Source organism: Helicoverpa armigera, chromosome 5 (assembly GCF_030705265.1).
Source record: "Helicoverpa armigera isolate CAAS_96S chromosome 5, ASM3070526v1, whole genome shotgun sequence".
NCBI lineage: Eukaryota > Metazoa > Arthropoda > Insecta > Lepidoptera > Noctuidae > Helicoverpa > Helicoverpa armigera.
The window spans coordinates 10,524,719-10,551,445 of record NC_087124.1 but is presented as its reverse complement, the minus strand read 5'-3'; the positions used below and the strand labels follow the sequence as shown (position 1 = coordinate 10,551,445).

Genomic DNA, 26,727 nt, shown 5'->3' with positions numbered 1-26,727 from the left:
AGTAGCCCATTTACTTAGTCTAGATTAATAAAGTATTTTTTTGTAAGGATGTTGTAGTTTTATTTTGAAAATAAATAATAATATTATTGACGGGGTACTATAGGTGCTAGAAAACCCCCCGACCCCCAAACCGAAGCCGGCCGGCAACGCGCCCTCGCGCCGCAAGCCCATGAGGCCTCACAAGGGCAAGGCGATTGAAGAGGACGAGGAGTAGCCTATTTACTTAGTCTAGATTAATAAAGTATTTTTTTATAAGGATATTTGAAAATAAATAGTCATATTATTTTGTTTCATTGTGATTACGATATTTTAAACAGTAATTCTCATAGTAACACTTGTACGCAACGCAGTGAGTATATAGGCAGATCCCTCTTGCTTGGGAGAGGGCTTCATCCACTAATGGCCGTTTTTCGGTGGAGTTAGAAGTGTGTGTGCACCACATACCGATAACTTGAAAAATTTAACAGTCTGAACACCGCTACCTACATAATATTGATCTTCTAGTGTAGAAGCAATTTCTCAAAAATAAAACAAACACCTTTAATTAATTAAATATATTTCTCTTCTCGCATAACTTTCTATTTACATTTCCACTATTTCAGCAGCAATATTTACAGAAAAAAATCTATATGAAAATAATACATATATCTGTCATGTCTACTGGTTAACAATACATATGTCTATGGTAACTAATATCACTCACGAATCAACTGTTTTTGGCAAATTATTCGTTTTAGTGTGAGTACGGGAAATAACAGGATTCACACAGAGTTTTTATGTATTAGAAATAAATAGGACTCGGTGGAAATATATTCCAATCATTCAGTGAAATTAAATTAATTTTAAAATAGTGTATCACAAGACGAAAACGTTTGTTTCGGTTTTTAAATTACAATTTACAGTTCAAGGCAGAATAAGCTAATTAACAGCAGAATTTAATGTGTCAAATGATCACAATATGGTAGTTTTTAAGTAATGCGTTTAAAGTCATATGAAATTATTTTCAAGGTTGACCATTCAAAAAAAGAATGTCAATTAAAATTTTGTCCCTATATCTCTTCTATGTCATCAATTTCGTTTTCGTCTTATGATACTAGCTTCGTCAACGTGATCACGCGTGTCCGCAGTGAGGGACCAACTCAGGGTCTTCACAGGTGAGGTTCTGGTCATCAAAGACCTTGCCTTCGCCGCAGCTGATGAGACGAGGGTGACCCTCTACGCAGGTGATAAGTCTGTGGCAGTCTCCGGGCACGGGGAAGCGGGGGAAGGGCCAGAATTTAGCAGCTTGAGTGTTCGATGGCACTTTAGTTGGGCACTTGAAGCCGACGACAGCTGTGGAAGAAAGATTTTGATTAGTTTCGTTTAATGGTGTACGTTAAGTGTATGTGTTGTCAGCGCCCTCTGTGTCTTTAGACGTAAACGCGTTAGCATGTATGTGAAACCGATACGCTGTATTGAAATCTTTCAGTAGATGGCGTTACTTAATACGGCGAGTATTGTCGTCTTCTGTGCAGTGTGAAAATGTAAAAGTCCGACAAACAAATAGCATTATGTATTTTCAGGTTTACAATATTCGTTTTAAGTTGTATATATAAGTTTATTTCTAATATTTAAAATCAATATTAGTAAAGGTATGACCATACTAATATAGCCGAGATATCAATTTCGCCTGATTTTTCATCTGCGCCTGAACTCTCTACAATCGTGTCGGATTGCCGTCCCACCGGGCTATGAGGGTGAAGGAATAGTGTGTGCACCTGTGTCTGCGCGGATGCTGGTGCACTACAATATATCGGGCTGATCTCATATGAGTACAGGCACCTCAGCCAAAAGCGGCCTCAACACCGTTACGAAGATACGAACCTTCAGGGTTACAGAAAGGCTGGAGTAGATCAGGCCAGTTGCACCCGTGGATGCGCTCGTCGTACACAAGGCCAGGGGTGCAGGGTTCCTGCTCGGGGATGCCGTAAGCACACTTGATGTAGCTGGTGGAACACTCGTCGCTGTCAGGGTAGATGCCGAACTGGAACTCGCAGCCGGGTGATGATAGGGGTACCACTGGAATGAGAGAGAAAAAATGAATATTTGTTAAGCATAGATGTTGGAACGGTAAGCAGGAGTGTGTTCAAATATGATGTTTGAAAAGTAACTGCTAACATTGTTACTAAAAATGTATTTTTGTTATAGTTAGACGTGTAACATTAATAGCTATAGAGGTCATATTTTAAAGAACTTTATCAATAAAATAGATAAGTATTTATTATTTATAAGTATCAATGAGTGTTTTTACGAAAGAGAAGTATTTTCCAATTATGTATTCAGACACAGAGGGCTACAAAAAATGGTTCAGCTGTGAAGCACTCACAACCAGATTAACTTTTAAGCCAATAAATAAACGGCTCTGTTATTCAAGATTCTAAAGTATCTTCAGAACTTAATACTTACAATCAGCCTTCCTGCCACCGCAGTCGACTGCCCAGTGATAGTTGCAGTGGTTGTGCACGGCGCCCTTGCCGTCGAACAGCATTCCGTTCTCACAGGTCTAAACCGTCACTATACAATAAAGCAGTAGATACTTACAATCAGCCTTCCTGCCACCGCAGTCGACAGCCCAGTGGTAGTTGCAGTGGTTGTGCACGGCGCCCTTGCCGTCGAACAGCAGGCCGTTCTCACAGGTCTCCACCGTCAGTAATATAATAAAATGAAGCAGTAGAAACTTACAATCAGCCTTCCTGCCGCCGCAGTCAACAGCCCAGTGATAGTTGCAGTGGTTGTGCACGGCGCCCTTACCGTCGAACAGCAGGCCGTTCTCGCAGGTCTCCACCGTCAGTAATGAGTAGCAGATACTTACAATCAGCCTTCCTGCTTCCGCAGTCAACAGCCCAGTGATAGTTGCAGTGGTTGTGCACGGCGCCCTTGCCGTCGAACAGCAGGCCGTTCTCACAGGTCTCCACCGTCAGTAATAAAGTAGCAGATACTTACAATCAGCCTTCCTGCCATCGCAGTCAACAGCCCAGTGGTAGTTGCAGTGGTTTTGCGCGGCGCCCTTGCCGCCGAACCGTCAGCAATAAAATAAAAATAAAGCAGTAGACACTTACAATCAGCCTTCCTGCCTCCGCAGTCAACAGCCCAAGTGGTAGTTGCAGTGGTTGTGCACAGCGCCCTTGCCCTCGAACAGTAGGCCGTTCTCACAGGGCTCCACCGTCAGTAATAAAGCAGCAGATACTTACAATCAGCCTTCCTGCCACCACAGTCAACAGCCCAGTGGTAGTTGCAGTGGTTGTGCACGGCGCCCTTGCCGTCGAACAGCAGGCCGTTCTCACAGGTCTCCACTGTCAGTAATATAATAAAGCAGTAGATACTTACAATCAGCCTTCCTGCCTCCGCAGTCGACAGCCCAATGGTAGTTGCAGTGGTTGTGCACGGCGCCCTTGCCGTCGAACAGCAGCCCGTTCTCACAGGTCTCCACTGTTAGGGTTCCGTTTGTGCAGAGGAAGAACTGGTCGCAGAGCTCGGGGTGCGCGTACGCCTGGAATTTAAAACAAAGAAGTTCGATTTATTATATGTATACTAGCCTGCCGTGGTTTCCTCCGTATCCAGGGAACTACTACACGCACAGGGATAAAAGGTAACCTATATACTATTCTGATATGTATGCTATATTACCACCAAGTTTCATCCTAATCTGTTTTATAGTTTTTACGAAAAAGAGGAACACATTAATTTCGCGTTTATAATATAAGTAGGATGATGATAATGCTAACAGTTATTGGTTATGTTTAGTTTTTTTATGAATTTTGAAGATTATTTTCGTCGCATCACTTTTTCTATTGTGTGAATTACAAAGAGAAGGGAGTAGCATACAGATATCTAGAAGAATGCTATACAATAGTTACCTGGACTCCATACTGCTCGGGACACGCTGGTGCATGCTCCAAAAGTATACCAGCGCTGGCTGAAACAAGAGATATTTTCTATTAGTTACACAATTACAACATTGAATATATGCCTAATAAATATTGAAACTAGCTCAATCGTGGTTTCGCCAGAATGAGAATAAAATGCTGTTACAGTATTTTCATTCTAAGCTACCCCCTCACCAATTTTCAGTAAAATCAGTTCAGCCGTTCTAGTTCTAGAGATATCAATAGCGCCAGTTTAACACATGACTTTCTTTTATAGGTTCAACATTTTGTACCACACATACATATAACCTTTACCAACACCCCCAATAACCCTGATACTAAAACAACCATAAAACCAAAACATTAACCAATCAGCGACCGTTCAAGGGTTGGCAAACGGTACTTCGAGGTTGAACTTTCAAGATAATAACATGCGTGTGTAACGTGCGTTCAGGCGTGAAATGTTGCAACCCTACTGTAACTTGAGGTCGCCGGCAATTGGTCAAATGAAACGCTCGGAGTTAATACTTAGACTAATTCGTTCACACTCCGCTAGAATGATTAATTGGCTGAATGAAATCTGTTTTTTAATGAGGTGAGGTTGACTTTAGGACCTGATAATTCTGAACAATCATTACATATGTTTATGAAAAACCTCTTCAGCGCTGATCTTGTTTATTCACCTATTTATTCACACTAAACTCAAAAATTGCTGAGCGGTATTTCATTCCCTAACTGACTTATGATAGAGTAATTTATTGGAAACATAAATGCATACATTTAAGCTAGAGCTTATTTTAATGCATACTTAGTATTAAGATTTTTAGGATCTTTAAATGCCACGCAACGACGATTAATCTAGCGACAGAATGACTTTTAAGATCACTTCAAGGTAATGTGACCATATGTGTATTCAGCTAAAGGTTCCAATTTTAGAACGATATCGAAGCGTGGATCGAGTTTATTCAAGTTGGTTTAAACTCAATTTCAATTGAATACAAAGTAATTTAAACTCTTGAATTTAAACTGTTGAATTCATCAAGCGGTTTAAACAAACGGCCTGGTCATTTCAAAGTATATGTACTACTAGTAGTTTTCTTGTGGATTCACCCGTATCCAGTGAGAATTCCTGTCCGTACCGGGATAAAATAGAACATATATTACATGGGAAGAGTGTAGCTTTCCAAAAGTGTAAGATTTTTTTTCGGTTCAGTAGTTTCGGAGCCTTCAGGGTAAAAGCAAACAAAAAATGTATCATTAGTATTAGTAATGTTATAGGTATTAATATAGATGTGGTATAACCATAACTCTTATTGTTTTGGAGGAAAAGAATACTATATGAAATTCAGCACTTTCTAATGTGTTAATAAAATTAACTACGCTAATATGAGGAGTAATTATTAACAGTAAATCAAGCATATTACTTATCTATAATAACTAATCTTCCTATGAGCTAACACTTAATTTGCAAACGTTGACTTGTGCAAACTTTTTGAACGCAATCCTTTTAATTTTAGACTTAACTACTTGGCGTTTCGACAATATAATTTGTTCCTTAATTTAACAAGGTCGTGTTTTACTAATAGACTAATTGATCGCCTGTTGATATAGTTTGCTAAATAATATACATATGTGGCCTATCAAAAGGTTTATCTATTGTTACACAGTAAGCACTAACAGTCTATAGAAAACGGAAGTTTAAAAGAGAAAGCCCGATCGTAGCCGTCATCCTGGGTCCTATGCGTCAATAATAAAATAGTAATTTTAATGTTACCTGTAACATAAGGAAAATTATACCAAACGAAAACTAAAATTGTAGGCCGATTTCTTAATGGAAAATTAATGCTTAGTAACGTACTGATTTCATGTTTTTAGTAGCAAATAATAATTATAATAAAGCCGGTTGAATTAATAGACTTATGTATGTACTCAACTTCTTTTTGGTTTGAAAAAGTTTATATCTCGTTTATAGATAAACAGTCTATAACAATAATTTCAAATTACGACCTGTTTGGATCGAAATCCATAAAGTACAGGATTACATAAACAGTGACTGTCCCATTCAAAGCACAAACGAGCTAAATAAACAACCCTTATTTGCTCATTAATCTACACCAGTTCTTCAATACTTCCTACTCTGGTTTGTCGTGAAAGGTCATCCTTCCTCTTCGACCTTCCACTTTCTACTCACAATGTTCAACTGCTCATAGACTCTGAATCTTTCACTCGTGCAAACAATTGACTGCATAGTTCCTATTAGTACTTCCGAATAGGAAATTAACAGTATAATATCATTATTGGTTGCATGTTATTCGTGTCGGTAAAAATAGATAAGTAAGATATAAAAATAAGTAAGTATTGTTTGGTTATTAGCTAGCTAGCTGTACTATCATTATTATAAAAGTAGCCTATGTCCTTTCTCACGTTGGCAGTTTTTATCTATTTTCATAACTATGGTTAAATTAAGGCCTCTTTTAGGTGTCATTTAATTGTTTTTTTTTTATTTTCATTAATAATATATTTTCTTTTGTTTGAGGTATAATTCCATTTTTTATCGAACAAGGAATAATTGGTAGTAGTTGGTTGTATAGATTGAAAACGGTTTAAAGTAGTTGTATTAAATGCAGGAAATGATTTCACATAGAGTAGACTAACGATTTAGCTATACAGAGCCATCGCAAGAACTGTCGAGTTCATCCACTAGATTAATAGAGTCGTGACTCCGTGAGGAAGACGCTGAGAGCTGCATGTACCTAATAGATATAGATTTGGATATTCACTCAATTGAATCCCATTAATTTTGCCAAAGTTCCTAAAAATCGCAAATCCATTTGTGTTTTTAAGAAGTATTTTCGCACTAAGCATTCGTGCAATTCGTTCAAGCAATTGGATACTCGGAAAGTGATACCCATCCAAACCGTAACCGCGTCGCGATTGTTTTTTAACTAAAGCATGATCTTTTTGGAGCCCTTCATGTACCAGGGCTGCGTCATCACTGAGGGATGTCATTAGATAACCTCTCCCATTGTGACGGATTGTAACCTTCTTGTAAATCAAAATTGAACTACTCCTACAAAAACCAGAAAATGCTCTAAAACTCTTCAATAACAACAAAAACAATAGCGATTGCGTTCATCCCGCCACAGTTGAGTAGTCGTGAGTGAGGCAACGCACCAGATGTCGGCCAGCGAAGCAACAACCTCGAACACTTTTACTTTTACAATGCGAATGTACGGAGTACATCTTCATTCAGATAGTTGCTGGAGGTCATTATTTAGATTGATTGCTGTACTGGTAATGATATGAAAGCATGTGTCATTTGGGGTTATTACATTCATATAGGTTCGTCATATTTTTCGTCAACGCCAGTCATTTGTTTCTCATCAATTGTCATCGCCCGAGCCTTTTCCCAATTAATATTTCCCGAGCCTTTTCCCAATTATGGTGTAGTGATGTGAATAAAAAGCACTGCTACTCAGCTGAATCCGGTTAGACTGGAAGCCGACCCCAACATAGTTTGGGAAAAAGGCTCTGAGGATGGATGGTGTAGTGATGTGAATGATAGTTTGTATAAGTGTGTGTCATTTGGGGTTATTACATTCATATAGGTTCGCGTTTTTGTGTTAATGCTCGTCAATTGTCGAAAATCAAAATAGATGGGGAATTGCGATTGACTCCAGAATGGGAAAATACGCTACCTATATGCTTATCGTAATGAAAGACAGTACAAGTAACAGTAATAAGTATTCTACTAACAGTGTTGTATTTCAAAATTACATCGTGATTTGAAGACTTTCTTTAAAATTTGTTAATGAATCAAATATTCAATTCGTTTGCTTTTCCACCTATTGCAATGGCACTATTAAAATTTTAAATGTATTTATTTTAAACAAAGTCATTGAGACAAAATAATTGAATTAGAAGTCAATGTCACCACAGCAATGTCGATTGCGTGTCAACGAAATAAGAGTAGGTATTAATAATATTTGCTATATACATACAATGTATATGCAATAGTAATTAAACTAAACGTTATATAAAAGAACTTTAGCCGCTGTTTTACTTTCCGTGACCTTGCGATACACATAGCCAATGTATTACCGACTGATAATGTGTGTTGGGCCTCTAAAATGATGTATTTTTTTCGTCACAAAAATATTTATATCTTCTTTTTTGTGCCTTGTCCGTTGGATTATTCCGCGCATCGGTATAAAAAGTAGCTTATAGCTTTCCGTGATAAATGGGCTACATAACAATGAAAGACTTAAAAGACGAGAAAGTAACATTTTAAGTTTTTAAGTTTAAAGTACACATTTTAGTTGTAAATCGGTCCAGTAATTCTCGAGCTTCTTAATATTTGTTAATACGAGTACATAGCTAAATTGTGTTTATAAGAATAACGGATTGTGCGTACATGTATAGATAGGGTGTTAAGAAAACTCGTTTTATCAAACGATCTTTCAGGATGTAAACAGGATACACCATGTAGTTTACAACTGTTTTACACCGATGTTATCTAATGCTAGAATTTGCGCAATTAAACACCATAAATGTTTTTTTTTTCTCACGGATATTTGTAATTAACCTAATGTATAGGCGTTAAGTAAGCCTGTTATTAGATAATACTTGATGATAAAATTGTGATGAGATTATGATGATGAAACTATATAGGCTTAGGCAAGTTATATTAATCATGATTATAAATCTCTTTAATAAATCGTGATTTCAGATAAGCTATTAGGTACTGCGTAATTTTTAGAAAGAGTTACCGCGATCGTAGTGCACAAAGGGCTCAAGAAGGAACATGGTGGGTTTTAAGTATAAAACAATAAAATCCCATTTTTTTAATTAATCAAAAAAACCTAGGATCTGCCAAGCATCGAAATTGTCCAAAAACTCCGTCACTAGAATTCCATGAACTTTGTCTCCTATCATCACAACTATTATGCACCATACAAACGCATTCGAAGTCCTCGCACAAAATATGAATAATTCATACTTCAGTTCGATGTAATCTGTTGCAGCGGCGCGTACGCATGTCGTGACAGAACTGACGCCTCTTGCATTCATGATACTGTGATTGATATTGATTCATTTTGATGTATTTTCTTTGTTAATGCATGCGTTTGCAATGTGTACAGACTATAGCTTCTGTACTCGAATTAAAATATCCTATGCTATTTTTGGGGTTTCCCTGTCATCTATCAAACCATTTCACCAGCATCCAGTAGGATCTAATCTGCATCTGTAGCCTTCCTCAATAAATAGGCTATCCCACATTAACATCTTCCGAGCCTTTTTTCAACTATGTTGGAGTCGGCTTCTAGTCTAACCGGATGCAGCCGGGTACCAGTGTTTCACAAGGAGCGACTATCATATAAGTAGTCTATCTCATAATGAAATTATTTTTCAAGTCGGCGAGCTTACCACCAGTATATAAGTTTAACATTTCGATAGACCTTTCATTTTGGTAAAGTAAAGTTACAGTAACAAGTCAAACAAGCCGGAAAATGTCCACCCAAGACGTATTTAGCGCGATGTTAATCACAACAACTGGTCTTAGCTTACCAATAAAATGATAATAATAATTAGTTCAGTTACCGTAACTCGTTTCAGTATTGCAACAAATCCATACATTTTGCAACGTTTAGGCAATAACCAAAGATCATATAAATTACCTTTTAAAAGTAAAGTATAGTATTTTACTTGGGAACCAACCTCTTAAGTCAGGCAAGTACCAATGCAACTTTTCTATAGACTAAGTTTGTATAGACTTTTTAAGTACCTATATCTTGGACACCAAAACTGTAGGTCCCGGCTGCCATTTAACATCCTTGGCAGTCCTTACGGGTAGTCAGTAGCCAGTAAGCATGACACCAGTCTAACCAAGGGGTATTGGGTTGCACGGGTAACTGGGTTGAGGAGGTCAGATAGGCAGTCGCTCCTTGTAAAACACCCCCAACATAGTTGGGAAAAGGCTCGGAAGAAGACATATAAATTACGACTCTAAACCAAAATATAATTGCAGGTTCTCAGCACAGCAAGCCTTCTAAAAGTAAAATATAGTATTTTACTTAGGCCTGTCATATGTTCTTAAAGAGACCTGGTAAAGTGTGTGCAACATTTTAGCGGCCCGCGTGGCTAGAGGCGAAAGTAGTTGTGAGTGGCTAGCCTTGATGGTCATGCGCAGTCGCCGGCTAACTGCCTCAGATTAGATCGTACATACTCGTATGCCACATTAAACAATGCTTTAAGAACTTGATGTTATAATTATTGTTATAATTAAGATTGTTTAGCGAGTTCTTATCGTGATGGATAGTGACAATTGTGTTAGGAAATTATGTTTTATCTAAGTTCTTTTACCTATCGTTCTATCCTTGGTATAATTTTGGTTGTAGATAAAGTAAGTCCAGGACTAGTTCATCATCATCACTCGCCTAGCCATATCCGAACTATGTTAGGTCGGCTGTCGTGCTGGTTATCAGACTACTTAGTTGCTATGGCAATTATTGAGTGCACCAATAGCAATATTTCAATTGATATAACGATGAAGTTAATATGCAAAGCAACGAGTTTGAGTACATGTAAATGCATACATCTATCATACTAAGTGCATTTTAATCTAATTGATAGTCGAATTTGAGGTTTGTTTATAATTAGTTTGTTATTTTTAGCCCATTCAATATACTCTTCCAAGTTAATCTATTAAGTCTATTATGTGGTTTGAAATTGATGGTATATAATTAAAATAATTTAGATAATATGATAAAGTGAGTTCTATTTATAGTTCGCAGTTAATTAAGAGAGTTATGCTGGCTTATGTGTGCACATATACCCAAAAAATGCTGATCTTAATCAAAACACTTCGAATTATATGTTATGTAAGTACACGCTGGTACATACCTACTAGAAATGTTTTATATGCATTCTGCTTGCAAAATATTTGCAAAAACATATAATAAACATGTTTGTACTTATTTTATTATTATTAACACCTTGTATACCATGTTTTATGCAAATAAACAATTTATTATTATTATTATATTATTATTATTATAAAAATAATTTTGATTTACATTTGCAGACACGTAATTAAAATATCGCTCTTCTTATAAAGATTATTTGGATAGTTGACATTTATGAAGATTGAAAACATCTTAGTTATTTCCTGTATCATTAAAGTTGATTTAGTTGTTTAAATCCATAATTTATGATCATGATATTTTTGGATTGACGAACTTCAGCTCTTAACATTGACCGTTGGTAAATATAAACTTGAATATAACCCTGTATCTAATTGATATAATCGTATAACAATTACTATTAGGTTTCCACTTTTAAGTGTGAAATCATCAAATAACCAATCCCCCTGTGGGTGCAGCGTTAGGGACGTGCCAGACTTACTGACTAAAACTCATCATGGTCCTTCTTAAGCCCTTTATGTACCTAGGCCGCAGTAAATCTTTCGCACAATCCCGCAAAGGTAGATTTCCCCCTAAGTAAGACTTATAGTTTTTATACCAAACACTACATAGGTAAACAAAATATTAAAAATATAAACCTAGGTCAAAACCATAAACTATATTAATCTCTAAAATGCGAACGAACTCTCTAGCACTGAAACATAAATATTTCCTGTTATTTCTATATTTATAGTATTTTTGCTATTTAATTACATCTAGGCATGCTATCTAAATTTAGCTTAAATATGATAGGAACTCGTAATAGTCGAATCACGGCCATAATCGAGTTTCAATCGATTATAATTCCCGACCTTGCTGATGTAATTAGAGAAGTAGTCAATAATAATAAGCACTCGGTTACCGAGTTTCTAAGCTAACGAGTTGTAAGCACAGTGGGTTTATTTTACAGCTGTACTAAGAGTTTATAGTATAGAAATACCTATTGAGCTAACGTTAAGTGTATCGTGATTTAGTAATAGTTCTTTCTCTGAAATACTATCTGTGTTTGTTTCTTCGTAATCTGTGTTTCTGTTTTACACATTCCACAAACGCTATGATACTAAAATAAACAATAATATAATTTTCTGGCATGAGATTCACAGTACCTACACACTGCAAACTTTTAGTCGGCCTATAGTTTGATTGGGCTTATAAATCAGTATTAAGATGAATGGTAGTACGCATATTACAAGGATTAGATATTAAGCTTAGGCAGCTCTTGGGCTTTTTATCAAATATCTACAAATGTTATCGTTACACAGACGGTCACCCATCCAAGAAACGGCCGCATCAAGCACAACTTAATTTTTAATCACACCAATTTTGTTGCATTTACCTAGCAGTTAATTCATATATAACATTAGTTCAAGTATAATTAAGACACGATCCTTGATGATAATCTCATTGTCATTGTCGCAATTTCCTTGTGAATTCAAAGCTATTGCGGTCTCATTTGCATAAGGTGCGTTGTATGAATATTTAACAATGCTGTCACTTGTCATACACTTAATTATGTTATTGAGAAATTAGACTTAGGTATGATCATTGTCAGGGTTTATATTTGTATTACTTAATCGTTTAGGAAAAGCTAGGAGATTAGTAATATACGGCTGAGTCAATTTTGATTCACTTTAGCGAACAGATAGATTACAAGCTGAGCTGCAATTATTAGCGTAAATTAGCTAAGTAAATAAAGCATAGACGAAGCAAAAAATCGCGAGAAACAGCTTTACAATAAAATTATTAGCATCAACATTGCACATAGGGGTATTTGATCAATAAAGTCGATCAAAATTATTTATCTGCTATAATTTATTTATTGGCATTAAAATGTACTCAAAAAGTAAAAAAAAATACTATTTTGATTTATTTTTTAACAGGAATTTGAAATAAGTGTAAAAAAAATAATTTGTCTCTATTTGTTTATTGCAATCTTTAACAATTTAGACGTATTAATTAAAAACTTATAAACTAATACATTATTAAATTAATTAAATCGCTTATAACTACTCTTCTTCATCTGAATCATGTTCACTATCTTCTGCATTCTCTTTATCCTTATCAACTTCGTAGGACATTAACATTTCCCTAGTTTCTAGTTTAAAATTTATTGATTTTTTAGTCACTTTTCGTCTAATACTTGTTAAATATGGGTCTGAAGTTAATAATAATCTATTTAAGACATCCATATTACAGTCAGTTCTACTGAATTTTCTTGCATATTGTTCCCTGAATTTTCGAAAATGTTTATTACGAGCCTCTGCAGCTTCTTCTGATAAGGCCCCTATTGGTAGTATGGCGTGTCTAATAACTGTAGGCCCATTTATTAAAATAATAATGCTTGTAACTGAATTTCTGCACACGTTTCAGTGACCCTATAAGACTCGGCATTTGGATAGCAATCTTGTTTTGCTTTTTGTAAAATGGAATAGCACGGATATAGTTTTTTAGAACTTTCTCTAATTATTTCGTACTGCTTTCTTGTTAATGCAGCTTCCACAAATATAGACAAAGCCTGACTTGGCGATAGTTGTTTAATTTTTGCTTCAGGAGTTGCGCTCTTTCTGAAAGCTTCACAATATTTCCGACCACGTGTTGGGGATGCCATAATATCTTTTATCACGTATGCACCATCCACATTTCCTTTATCACGAAGCGCCATTTGACCTGCATAAATTAGTGTATCTGCTTCATTTTGCCTCGTAAATGTGATGTCTTCCGACGCTTACTGCAGTCTGTTAGTTCCACGAACTCTTTGCTTGGCCGACCGGGGATTTTTCAATATTATTTTTTTCGGTATTTCAAGAGTGCCTTGTAACCAATCATGGTATTTTTCAAAATACACTTTCTGTTCGCTTTGCTATCTGCCACTTAGACTTCATTTCAGACTTGAGACGAGAAAATGTTTGAATAAACTATGATTTTTGATCAGTTGGGAATGAAGAGTCATTAATTATTTCAAACTCCAATAAATCCAACTTTTTTCCGAAATCTGGTTCAGTATATTCCCTCGATTTTCGGAAAACATAATTTCGCGTCACGACCTTTTGCACCAGAAGACCCTACAACAAGAGAAATCTGAAATTAACTTAAGTGACCGCAAAATAAAGTTTGTTTTGTAAATACCACATGCACTTAATTTTCAAAATGTTTTCATTTTGGCACATATTGGCAGCTATTTTCTTTTAAATTTCTAATATGCATATCTAACAACAGGATGAAAAAGAATTTGACCCGGAAAAGTCCGGAAATACAACAAAAAGACTTTGAAATATTGGAAAAGGCTAAAATCGACTCATCTTTTTAATGTACCCCATAAAAGATGGAGTAAATAATTGTTAAAGGTATATATTACAAAAAAAAATAGTAATATAAATTTTACATACCTTGTTCTGCACCGTCCATAACTAAAATATGATTTATACCGAGTAATCTAACTGTCACGCTTATTTTTAACAATTAAGTTAACTCACTTTCACTGGGTATTAAGTTCGTGCGATCAAGCTTGCGTTAGAAAGACGACTGATTGTGAACGGAATTTTAGCAAGAACAAAAGAGAGTTGAGCGGTTTATTGTCCCCCCGACCCTACCGTTTTGCCAGGTAGCAAAAACTACCTTCTATGAATACTTTGTAATATTCGACTTTTGATCGATTTTTTGGGTTAAATACTCCTATGTGCATTGTATAATTTACTCCGTTACGCTCGCGTCCCGCGGGAAATACTGCCCGTAATGGGTTAAAATATTACCTATGTTAGTTGGAATTTTTCAAATCGTTTCAGTAGTTTCGGGGACACAAACAAACAAACAAAAAAAATCCTCTTTATTATATTAGTATTGATAACTAACCCAACTTGTCTAATACCTACACAATAAGCTCTAATATTACAACATCACAAAGCCAAAGGAACAAACGTTTACTACTATCGAGCAATCTTTATTCCCGTCTAGCGAAAGTATCGTGTTTAACTAAGATTACAACAGATTTAACTACAGCAGAGTTGTGGGAAACTACCTATTCTCTATTAACTAACAGTTAAGTTAACTGTGTTTCATTGTTAACTCGTTACAGGTTTGGTAATCTTGGCACAGTAAGTAGTTTATAGTTGTTTATAGTTTATTTCTCATAGTTATTATATTGTGGACAAATAAGTTCAATTTAAGTATTGCAATATTGATATTACATGTCGGCCCGATATGTCGGTCTGTCTATGTAGGCTATTATCTTCAATACAGTAATTTCTATAACCTATTAATTTAACATTTCTATTAATAGACAACTATGTGTGTCTTACAGTCACACTGTGAAATTGATAAATAGATGTATTATTTTATTGCAATAACATGACTTGTACTAATCAAGTATTTTAACCATAAAATTTTGAACGACTAAGAACTGTCCCTCGATAGTAATTTTATTACAAGCCTCGTAGATACTGCGCCGAATGCAATATCTACTATCTACTATCTACTATCTACTATCTACTATCTACTACTATCTAATATCTACATGTAACCTAACTTAACTAAGTACATAATAACCAGAAGGTCAATAATCCCATATCCCAAAAAAGACCACAAATAAAATAAAAAAACAAAAGAAGCCTTGCAAAGAAATCACACAGGCAGAATGTCAACTGTTTCCTCGGATGACGCAACACAAGATGACTTGTAGCCGGTTTCACCTGTCTTCCGCGGTTTTGCAATACCATTATCGAATGAATAGGAAATCCACATCTTATCATTCGCAGCTTCACGACTTTGCTTAAACTAAGGAGAACAAAATGACTAGCGGAGGTGTTATAACAGAAATACGCAAAAGAAAGTAGCGCGCCCAAATGCAAGTTAGCGGGGAAAAAGGAACGTTACTGTTTACGTCCGTATTTGGACCCGAATTTTTTTTGTAATACCAAAAATCATGACAGATGTCTCAAAGAACCCGAAAGCCTCGTTAGTTCATTCGTAATTGATCGTTTTGGCCACGCCCACCGTACAAATTTTACTTAGAAGAAGGCACCTGACCTATGTACCTACATTATGGCAACTCCGCTCATCTTTCCTTACTCCGTGGGTTAAACAAATGTCTAAATATATATATATCTTAGTCTCAATGGCTAAGAATTCTAGATTTGAGACTAGAAAGTGGCTTTCGAGTTAGTTTATTCTGATTTTGGCGGTGGAATTATCTAGAGATGAGTCTAGATATTTTGTTTTAGATGCAGAAGATTCTCATGAATAAAATATGTTGTTGTTAAATAATGTTTGAGAGGTGTGGCTCTGTCTATATTTTGCCTGCATACCTCCTTTATCGGGGTTTCGATTTCACAATATTTTAGTGTTTAGATTCAACATAGAATTAAGATTGTTTTAGTGAAATGCTCATTATTTGATTTTGATCCATAAATGATTTTTGTAAAGCAGTTTCTTCCTTATAAAACAAAATGGAGAAAACTGGAAATCGGCTCTCGGTTTAGCAGTTTTTATGTACCTACAATATACGTTTAACATAGCCATGTTAAGTGGTCGTGAAAGGATAAATAAAACCGACGAAATTTCTCGTGTACACCATTCATGGCCGGGCATTTTGTAAAAGTTCATTCATTTCGACAGACAGATCGCAAAAACTTGTATTGAGGCTATATTAATGAATCCAGTTTCTATATATTCAACATAATAGTCTTTAGAAGTTTTTTTCACATTATTCGAAACTTTTGCTTCTATCCATTTTTTTACATATCTTTCTACAAACTCTTACTCGTTGACTAACACCCGTATTTATAAAGAAGTAAAAGTAAGTACTTGAGTAAAAGTAATTACTTAAGTAATGATTTGTCTTCTATAGTTAAGTAATTGCTCAAACTTAGAATTGTCAAAAGTTAGAATTCTCAGCCAAGTAATAGTCACCATTTCCTTTACTAAAGCACTACTTGGACGTTATTTGAATAAAAAATGGACACTTTGGATAGTATCGAAGCGGTTTTTGCTGTTGTAGACAATATAGATGATAATATATTAGAGGAGATAGAAGTTGCTGAACCTAGAAATCCCAAAGTTTACTTTCGTGATGTGGATCCATTTCATGACTATTCGGAAGATTGTTTTAAAGAGATTTCGTTTCACCAAAAGTGTTGTGAGACATGTTATTTTACCGAGAATTGAAGACACTTTACAATCAGAGACACACAGAGGGCTTGCTAACTGCTTTACGTTTTTATGCCACTGGAAGCTTTCAGATTGTATGTGGAGATATCATGCATATTTCTCAATCGACAGTGTGTAATATAGTGAAGAGAGTTAGTAGAGCATTGGCATTGCTAATGCCAGATTTTATTAAGTTTCTTGCAAATTTGAGGAAAACAAAGGATGATTTCGAAAACCTTGGTTGCATTGGCAGAGCACCTGGACTGAAAAATATTGTAGGAGCAATCGATTGCACCCACATTAAAATCACCAAGCCTAGAGGTATTCTTCATACAGAGCAGTACCGGAACAGAAAAGGATATTTTTCATTGAATGTGCAAGTAGTTGGTGGCCCTAATTTGATGATATATGATATAGTAGTACGTTGGGCTGGCAGTACACATGATAGAATACACATAGAGTACACATGATAGATCCGAATTTATAGAAACTCGCGTTTAAATATAAGGTTATGCAATAATGAAATTGATGGGGTGTTACTTGCTGATGGAGGATATCCTTGCACTAGGTAGGTAAATAATAGTATAGTAATATTTTATTATTATTCATAAACAATAAAACTAAAACTGTATGAAACTGTTTTAAGCTTTCACGGTTTGAACTTTAAACTAATATCGTTATTACTTACTCAAAATAAAAAAAAAACAATCATGGAAGATATCCCATAACAATATTAGTTTATAACTGTATGAATACCATGTGGTCATCAAAGTATCATAAATACCTCACTACAATACCGCTCATTTGTTAACAATAAAGCATTCTTTATTTCAGACATTTACTGACTCCAGTTTCAAATCCTAGAACTGCACAAGAGGAGAGATATACTAAAGTGCAAATAAAATCAAGAAATTCAGTAGAACGTTTATTTGGAGTTTGGAAAAGACGTTTTCCATGCTTACAAATCGGTTTAGCAACCAAACTTTCATCAACAGCCAATATTCCAGCTTCTTTTTTAAAGCACTCGTAGCGTTTGTTTGTTTGCAGGTTAGGATTGTATCATATTTTTGTATGATATTCAAAAATAAATCCTTTTCCAAACTCGAGAACGGTTTCTTCCTGTCTACTTTATTCATATTTTGAAATTCACAAAATAAATACACAGAGTAAAATAAAGCCTTGTATAAGTTTATACAATGACCGGTACTATTTGACAGAATTGAACGTATTATCTGTCTAAGTAAAAGTTCACGAGTCGGCATATAATCCATGTGTCAAAAGTAAACATTTAAATTTAGTAGGGTTATACCATGTCAAACGTTTTGTTTCTCCAAGCATTCCTGTTTTTGTACCAACAAAATTATATGTCAATAATATACTTTTTACAATTCAAACTACTTTATACAACGCTATTGTTATTATGAATGTAAAATAATGTAATATAAAAATATTATTGCAAGGTTTTGTACAAGTAATCTAGACCTTATGTTTGCTATTTTATGCAACGAAACGTGGTCACGAAGTGTTGCCACACAGAAACAACCATCAAGCATCAACTATTACTAAAGCATTTGCTCAAGTAAGTAACGTGTGTTACTCAACTATAGAATGAGATTTCGTATTTAAGAATTCTAACCATAAGTAATGACTTAATTAAGAAATTACTTAGCAACAAGTAATTACTTCTTTATAAATACGGGTGTTAGATTACGAGTTCAATTTGAAGTAAATATATTTACACATATTATTACGAACTAAAACACACCTACAAAATATAATAATAGTAATGGTGTTCTACTCGATTGTGGGCTACGGCAATCCTACACGACCGGAGAGAGATCAGGCGCAGGACCGACACAGGTGGATCAATCACCATTTCAAGGCTAGGGACTGCTTTGTAAAAGTTGCTAAAACAACCCACAAAGCGATGTCGGTTCGACCCGGGAATCGAACCAGAGACCACTTGCGCAGTAAGAGGCAGTTATTACGAGTAAACTACAAAATATTATTACGTGCTCAAGCAATATTAATTTCAAGACTCTCCTGACCACAATTGAATAATATAAAATACCTCGGTACTAATGGATGGTCCATTCATCATTTACGCACTACACAGTAAGTCATTTATACCTTCCAATGATTCACTATATTGCTGATGCCACGGAAGGCATCATTAGACTACTTATAAGGTAAAAGTCCACGTTCATTGGTTAAGTAACGGTACTGAGAAAGTTACGAATTAACTGCGGATTGCCTTGTTAGTGATGTGTATGTGACCAGAATAAGGTTCATTTCCTGGGTTAGGTTAGCTGTTAAGTTAATTTTTAGGCTCATCACTACATTTTAGAAAACAAAGTCTTCATTTGTGTTGAAAGAGTACTAATACATATGTAGTCGTACTGACTGATACAGTATTTATTTTTTATAATTCAAATATTTTCTTATGTCTCTTGACTTGTCAGACTTATGTCACTAAATAAAATGTTATCTTCACGAGAACATCGTATTTTCAATTACAACTATTTTACAACAGTCTGTCGGTTCCTTTCTTGATAAACTTGAAAACTGCTGAATTTATTTTTGTACAGTTTTTTTCATAGGTTTGAAATGTCAGAAAAACTACATATTATAATTGTGATAATTGGTTTCTCGAATAGTAATTTAAACTATTAAGCAGTAATAAGTAACAAATATCGAACACCATTTTATTCATTTTTGAAGTATATATGACCCTGTATAATTATTATATTACATTAACAACATTGCTAATAAATATTTTCAACGGAAACTTGAGGGAAGCGCGCAATGTAAGTAGGCTACGATAATTAGCTTCAGCAGTCTATTAACACATTACTGTTAAATGAGGCATCAAAAAGTATTGTAATTATTCACTTTATGAATGATGAAAATATAACTAAACCACTATACGACATATAATAACATTAAAAAACATCTATGTTAAATATTTCGAAAATAAAATCACAATGTAGTTTTCTTGCTGCCCAAGTATAAAAATATATTTTAAATTATTCCTACATACCAGGTTTCTTGCAACAAAACAATCTAAAAACGCAATTATTTAAATCATAAATTAACTGAGCTTATTTCTGGTATTGCTCCATATAAAGAATTATCGTATTTCAGCAGTTTTTTTTTTAAATATTAAATTATATTTTTTTTCATTTAAGTGGAAGTATCGCCTATAGTAGAACAATAACACATAATCCAATTTACTATAATTATCTATTACTAGCTTCTGCCAGCGGTTTCACCCGCATCCCGTGGGTATTACCTCCCGTACCGAGATAAAAAGTAGCCTATAGCCTTCCTCGATAAATGGGCTATCTAACACTGAAATAAATTTTCAAATCGGACCAGTAGTTTCTGTAGTTCAAACAAACAGACTCTTCAGCTTTATAATATTAGTATAGATACGGTATGCTACTTACAACCATAACCCATATAGTATTAAAAAAACACAAATTAATGAACAATTAAGTTCCATTACACGAATGACGCGCACACTGATGTACGACTATGACATAAAAGAAAGCGTCAACACATGATAATTTTATTGGCGATAAGATGCGAGTTAAACAAGCGCAGATCAATGTGTTAGGCTACTGGTAGCTAGACTTTATTATAGTCGTAAATAATAATTATACAACTTGGTCTAAGAATGGTAATCTGATTGCAGGATTATACGCAGGCTGTGTTGCGATTTTAGTGAGTTTTTGATACGTTTGTGTTGTTTTTGAAATGAAACCTGAGAAAATGGCGTTTTGTTATTAAATAATATTCAACATATTGAGCATAGATAGAGAGCCATTAGATTGGTTATAAATTTTAAATAGATTTCAAATATTATCATGACCTATGTATATCCCACATTTGTTTAGTTTTTGTGCAAAAAATTATTTATTCCACTATTTTAATTTATACAATAACACAAAATACGTGATTAGTAGTTAGTGTTAGTTAGTTAGTGAACTTAATGTTCATTTTTTCATACATTAGCAAGTTGACACAGGCAGGTGTTATTTATATTTGGACATTCCTCTGGTTTTACAAATATGGTTATAATTTAAGAGCTTATTTCGCTTTATAAGGTGCTATTCGGTGTAACAAACTGGGCGCTTGACGATTTAGATTTACTTGTCAAAGAGTTTGGACCTTAATAGTACTCAAAGTTATCAAAATGCAGTACCAATAAACAGTCTTTGTTAGATGTGCTAAATACACATGTTTTAGGTTATTGAAGACTTTTATTTTTCTTTCTGAATCGAATCAAATCTGAAAAAGCATCAAAGGAATCTTTGATGGAGTTTTTATCCATACCAGTCTAGGCCATGAGCCATGAACTAATTTGATTACGTCTCTTATTTTCAAATTAACTATTTCAATTCAATTAAAATACACACCCAACACAATAGCTACTGAAACATGATTACAATTAAGAAACATTCACTATCTATTGAGAAACTAACTAGACAATATCACATTAAAACTGAATGCAAAGAAACAGACGTTTGACCGCGTAATTGTTAATTAGGCTCCAAACTTGTTGGCGCAAGGCTGACCTCGTTCACTTATAGTGCAAACAGTACTGAACATACGTATGTGCATACCGTGTAATATTATATAGATAGTATATTTTTTGTCAATAAAACCATGTCATCATCCTCCGAGCCTTTTTTTTTTTTTCCCAAACTATGTTGGGGTCGGCTTCCAGTCTAACCGGATCCAGCTGAGTACCAGTGCTTTACAAGAAGCGACTGCCTATCTGACCTCCTCAACCCAGTTACCCGGGCAACCCGATACCCCTTGGTTAGACTGGTGTCAGACTTACTGGCTTCTGACTACCCGTAACGACTGCCAAGGATGTTCAATGACAGCCGGGACCTACAGTTTAACGTGCCATCCGAAACACAGTCATTGGTGTCTAAGATATACTTAGAAAGTACATACAAACTTAGAAAAGTTGCATTGGTACTTGCCTGACCTGGGATCGAACCCGCGCCCTCATACTCGAGAGGTTGGTTCTTTGCCCACTAGGCCACCACGAGTTTCTCAATAAAACCATGGTTTTCAATAAAACCATGTACAAATATTTATCTCTAAATGTAGGAATCAAGATAAAGAGAATTTTTTTTATGTATGGAAAATATGATATTTTGTGCCACATTCAAAAAAGTCTAGATGTTTTTAACACGCATATTAGCTTCACTTGTAATTAACTATGTATGTAAGAAAATCTTGGAATCTTAATTTGACTCCACTTCCCGGCCTTTTTTTTTCCGACGTCAAAAATCATCAAATGACCCCTCCCGCTGTGGGTTAGCAGCGGTGAGGGAGTGTCAGACTCTTACTGACTAAAAACCGTCGTGTTCCGTCGTAGGCCTTTTATGTACCAGGGCCGCGGTATCTCTTTCGAACAACCCGCAGCCCCGGACCACTTCCCGGCCTTCGATTAGGATGAAATTTGCACATGCTCTGCGTTCTAATGACAATACAAGATTAGTTAATAAAAGTCATCACAAAAAGCGTGTTTTTTCTCTAAAATAAATCAAAACTTTCACTAAGATTAAGATAAACTGACTTAATTAATTGGGCAAAACCTATGTAATCAAAATTTACTCTGTAAACCTTCATTCAATTATATAAGACTATTTTGACATAATATTATAATATTTCAAATTATCTCTATTATGAAGTAATGGATAAAAGCAATTAATGACACAACAAAACAATTAGTTCGAGCGACACTTCAGTGAACTAAGCCGATAATGTAACAACCGTGCTCTGAACAAAAACTTGTTAATAGCGTTACAACACTATAATCAATTTATGCTTGTTCTCATATTTGTTCACTGTAATTAACTATTATTACTGGATTTTGTTTTTGTTTTTATATTTAATAGCTATAGGATTAGCATCCACTCGCGGCTTCGCCCGCGTAGTATGTTGATAAAAAGCCTATGTGTTAATCCAGGGTATCACTATCTACATACCAAATTTCTACCCGGTCGTCGGTCCAGCCGTTTTTTGAGTGAAAGAATAACAAACATACATCCATACATTCTCACAAACTTTCGCAAAAAAATATGATTTAGTGGGATTTTTGAGTTAATGTCAAAACAGCAACCCTTTTCACTTTATATGGGTGGTTATTTTCTACGATACTATATTTACTTCATATTTTAAGGCCTATATGATTGGTTAACCCAAGTGTCTTTTCAAATATTTATCCCAAATCGATACTAAATTTAGTGACATATTTATAAATAAACTTAACTTGTCTAAAAAGAATAGGAAAGATAAAAGCAGCGCTTGTTGAAGCATTGTTCATTGTACTGCATCTATTCAATGAAAACTTTTGACCTTGAAATATTTTTTTACATTATTTGTTACGCATGTTTCAAGGGTGTTCGCTATTTCTGGGTGGAAGAATTATTTTACGTTTTGTAGGTTGAGTGGTTATGGAGGTTAGCACGTAATCTCACAGGAATGTGAAGAAAACCAAAAGTATTTATAGTCATTTAAAAATACCAATTTTAGTGCATTTTCTTTTGTGTATAACAAAATATTCCAAGCACGTTTTTATAAACATTAAAATTCTACGTTCTTAGTGCTTTTCAGAATACAAATATAATGCTAAAAAATGTCTTTATTACGTACTTATACGTGTATGAACGAGATAAAATCATAATAACAATGCAACCGATTGTGCAAGTAGCGCGTTGAACTCTTTTGTACGAGCGTTTGTAGCTCACGCCTGTTATATAAGTTTACACCCGACAATTACGGATTATAACTGCGGTTATTTAATCTTTATCTTGAGATTAACATTGTAATTTTATCTTTTATGTGGTGCTTAGGATTTGAATTATACTGCTAATATTGTATTGTTTTTTTTTAGTCATTTTTACAAACTCACTATCACTCACTCACTCTCACCGCTGTCTTCAAACTCACTCATTTTTTTTTTCAGACAAAATTTATTTATTTTTTATTAAAAAAATCTATGGATAGAGTCATCAATAAAATGAGATATCATATTAATAAAAAAATAATACATATGTACACACACAGTTGTGCCCATTAAGATTTCACAACGGCATAAATCACCCACGGGCCGGTCCAAATAATTCATAATATATATTTTTAAATGTCGTTCAGAATCAGGTGTGGGCCTTGAGTTTCGTACAAACGGTCTCGATTCCGGCTCCCTTTCCAATCGGTTGGGTAACCGACTGCAGGAAACAGCTCTATTTAATACAATTATACGAGAAACAAGTATTAATTGATATTATGTTCCATATGTTTTTTGTTAATTGCAATTTTTAAAAGTCTAACGATATATTTTTTAGGTACACGCTGCAAACTTTTAGTCGGCCGATAGTTTGTTTGGGCTCATAAATTAGTATGAAAATGAATGGTAATACTCACATTATAAAGATCAGGTATTTAGCCGGTATCAGACCGATTGAAAACTTTGATAGGAATCAAGATTTTCATTAAAAAAAAATTGCCTAATAATAGTTCAACTATCGGCCTACTGTTCAGTCTACAGCTAGCTTTTTATCGATGTTGCAATAATCGAATAAGATAGAATCGATTATAATCGTTACACATTTTACATAATCAAAATTCGGGTTAATGATTTTGTGCGTGCTCAAAGTAAAGCTATTCGTGTCAAGAATTCGAAACAAAAACTTGTGAGAATGCTAACATAACTTGTCCTAGCTGATACTTGCGTAACACAATGGTTCTGTTTTCCAGATAATGTGTTAAATTTGATTTAAAGGACATTATATTTACACTGTTTTAATACAGAATTTTCTGCTATAACAGGTACATAAGTGCTCAAAATTTACTACTGTTCTGTCATACGAAAATTTACACCTTTTACTACTATGATTATCTCAACTTTTTTTTTGCATTGGCCAATTAATAGTGTCTTAGGTAAACGAGTTATGTTTTTCTAAAACATGTTCTTATTGTTTTATATACTCATCCTTATGTCAGCCGAAAGACTGCTGGACAAAGGTCTTCCCCAAGGATCACCACTTTACGATGCTCATATCTAAAATTATCACATACACCACTAGGCCAAAAATACTACCACCCATCTTAACCAAATAATAAACACTGAAAAACAAGCATATAATAACCAAAAGCATACATAATGTATTAGCAATTGACATTTACGCTACACTCGAGCAGTTGTCTCATAACAACTAATATTTGTTATGAAGATAACTTGTTAGACTGGTATACTAAATGTGAAGTAAAATGGGATTAGTCACTCGTGAAAAGTTAATAGGTGAGGCTAATCTAGTTATGTATATGAGTTTGTGATTGAGTATGTGTGAATTTTTGTGTATGGTCGTATGTTCAGGGGCTTTAATATATTTGGCACACCAAAATACCTATTAAGATTATTCAGGAGATATGACAGTCATTAATGATGTATTTATCAGAATAATTACGAAAATCGATTCTTCTAAGATTTATCGTACCTACTCAGTTACGAGATTTGTCGCACTATGGAGTTGAGGAAAATCAAGGATTTCCAGTATATTAAACAGAAAATATCACCAGGTTTCTATTGTGACTTTTCTTCTTGTTTAGCCAAAGATTACTAAATTACTAATATTTTACTTAAAGTTACTTAATCTAACTTAATTTTATTTTTGAAAATTATTTCAGAAACGTCCTTATACATAAAATCCTTACCGTATGCCACGCAGGCGAACAAAACCGCGAACTGTGCACTACTCGTCATGTCTGCTTGTTTGTTTGTGTGTGTGCGTGAAGTCGCGACGTGTGCGCGTCGCTCTCGGCCCGGTAGCACTGGCGGCGCGCGCGCAGACCACCGACCGCTGCCCGTAGTTAGGCGGCGGTATCTATAGTGTGGATGGCATTTTCTTTCAGTAAGGCATATTGTGAGGGACTAAAAATGAGCACAGTTTCGCCTTTTACTCTTAATTAGTTTAGATTTTTGAAAAGCTACGAATTTTTTAAGTTTTGCAAAAGTTGATATAGTGGTCTAAATCATCATCATCATCATCTTCCGAGTCTTTTCCCAACTATGTTCGGATCGGCTTCCAGTAGCCATATAGTAGTCTAAATATTAAATTATTATATTCTTTCGTTTTAATAACATGTTGGGTGGTGGTTTTAATAACACGAGGCATGAAAAATTATCTATGGAACAGAAATTTACGGGAATATCTGTATTCAGGGCATTATAGGTCAGTCTGATTAATTAAAAAAAAGCATAATTAAATTACAGTCTTTCACAAAAAGCACCACTAGTTCTGAATGTAATAGGTAGTCTAAACCATTTCCAGTAGGTCTACTACTTTGAGCAAGACTATGAATACATCCCACACCAGTATCAGTCTCAAGTGTTACGAAAACGGCCATATACCTCACGCGGCGTGCTCCGAGTGACAATACAACACAGACATGATACCACGGAGGAAGAAAGATAGCGGAGATGCCATAAGGAAGGTAGGTCATGCGCCTTCTTGTAGGTCAAGCAACGTACGATAGATGACGAGACGTTAGGGTCCCTTGTCAAATCAAGACCAATCTGTCAAAGATTGGGCTTGATTGGTTGGTGATTTTATTTGGAAAACAGTGGACGGGTCTCCCCTTGAAGGCGCGAAAGGGCGGAACTAGTAACGTCCTCCTCCTCCGAACACCCGCAT

General features: G+C 35.0%; 1 protein-coding gene across 1 annotated transcript; it reads right to left on the bottom strand.

Moving 5' to 3' along the window:
- Positions 1 to 539: 539 nt before the first annotated feature.
- LOC110379164 (protein obstructor-E) lies at positions 540 to 25,908 on the bottom strand. Its single transcript, XM_049842416.2, has 5 exons — positions 25,748 to 25,908; positions 3,897 to 3,955; positions 3,367 to 3,529; positions 1,864 to 2,058; positions 540 to 1,332 (listed from the first exon to the last, which is right to left on the bottom strand). The coding sequence occupies exons 1-5, from the start codon at positions 25,794 to 25,796 to the stop codon at positions 1,112 to 1,114; spliced, it is 687 nt and encodes a 228-aa protein (XP_049698373.1). The 5' UTR covers positions 25,797 to 25,908; the 3' UTR covers positions 540 to 1,111.
- Positions 25,909 to 26,727: the final 819 nt, after the last annotated feature.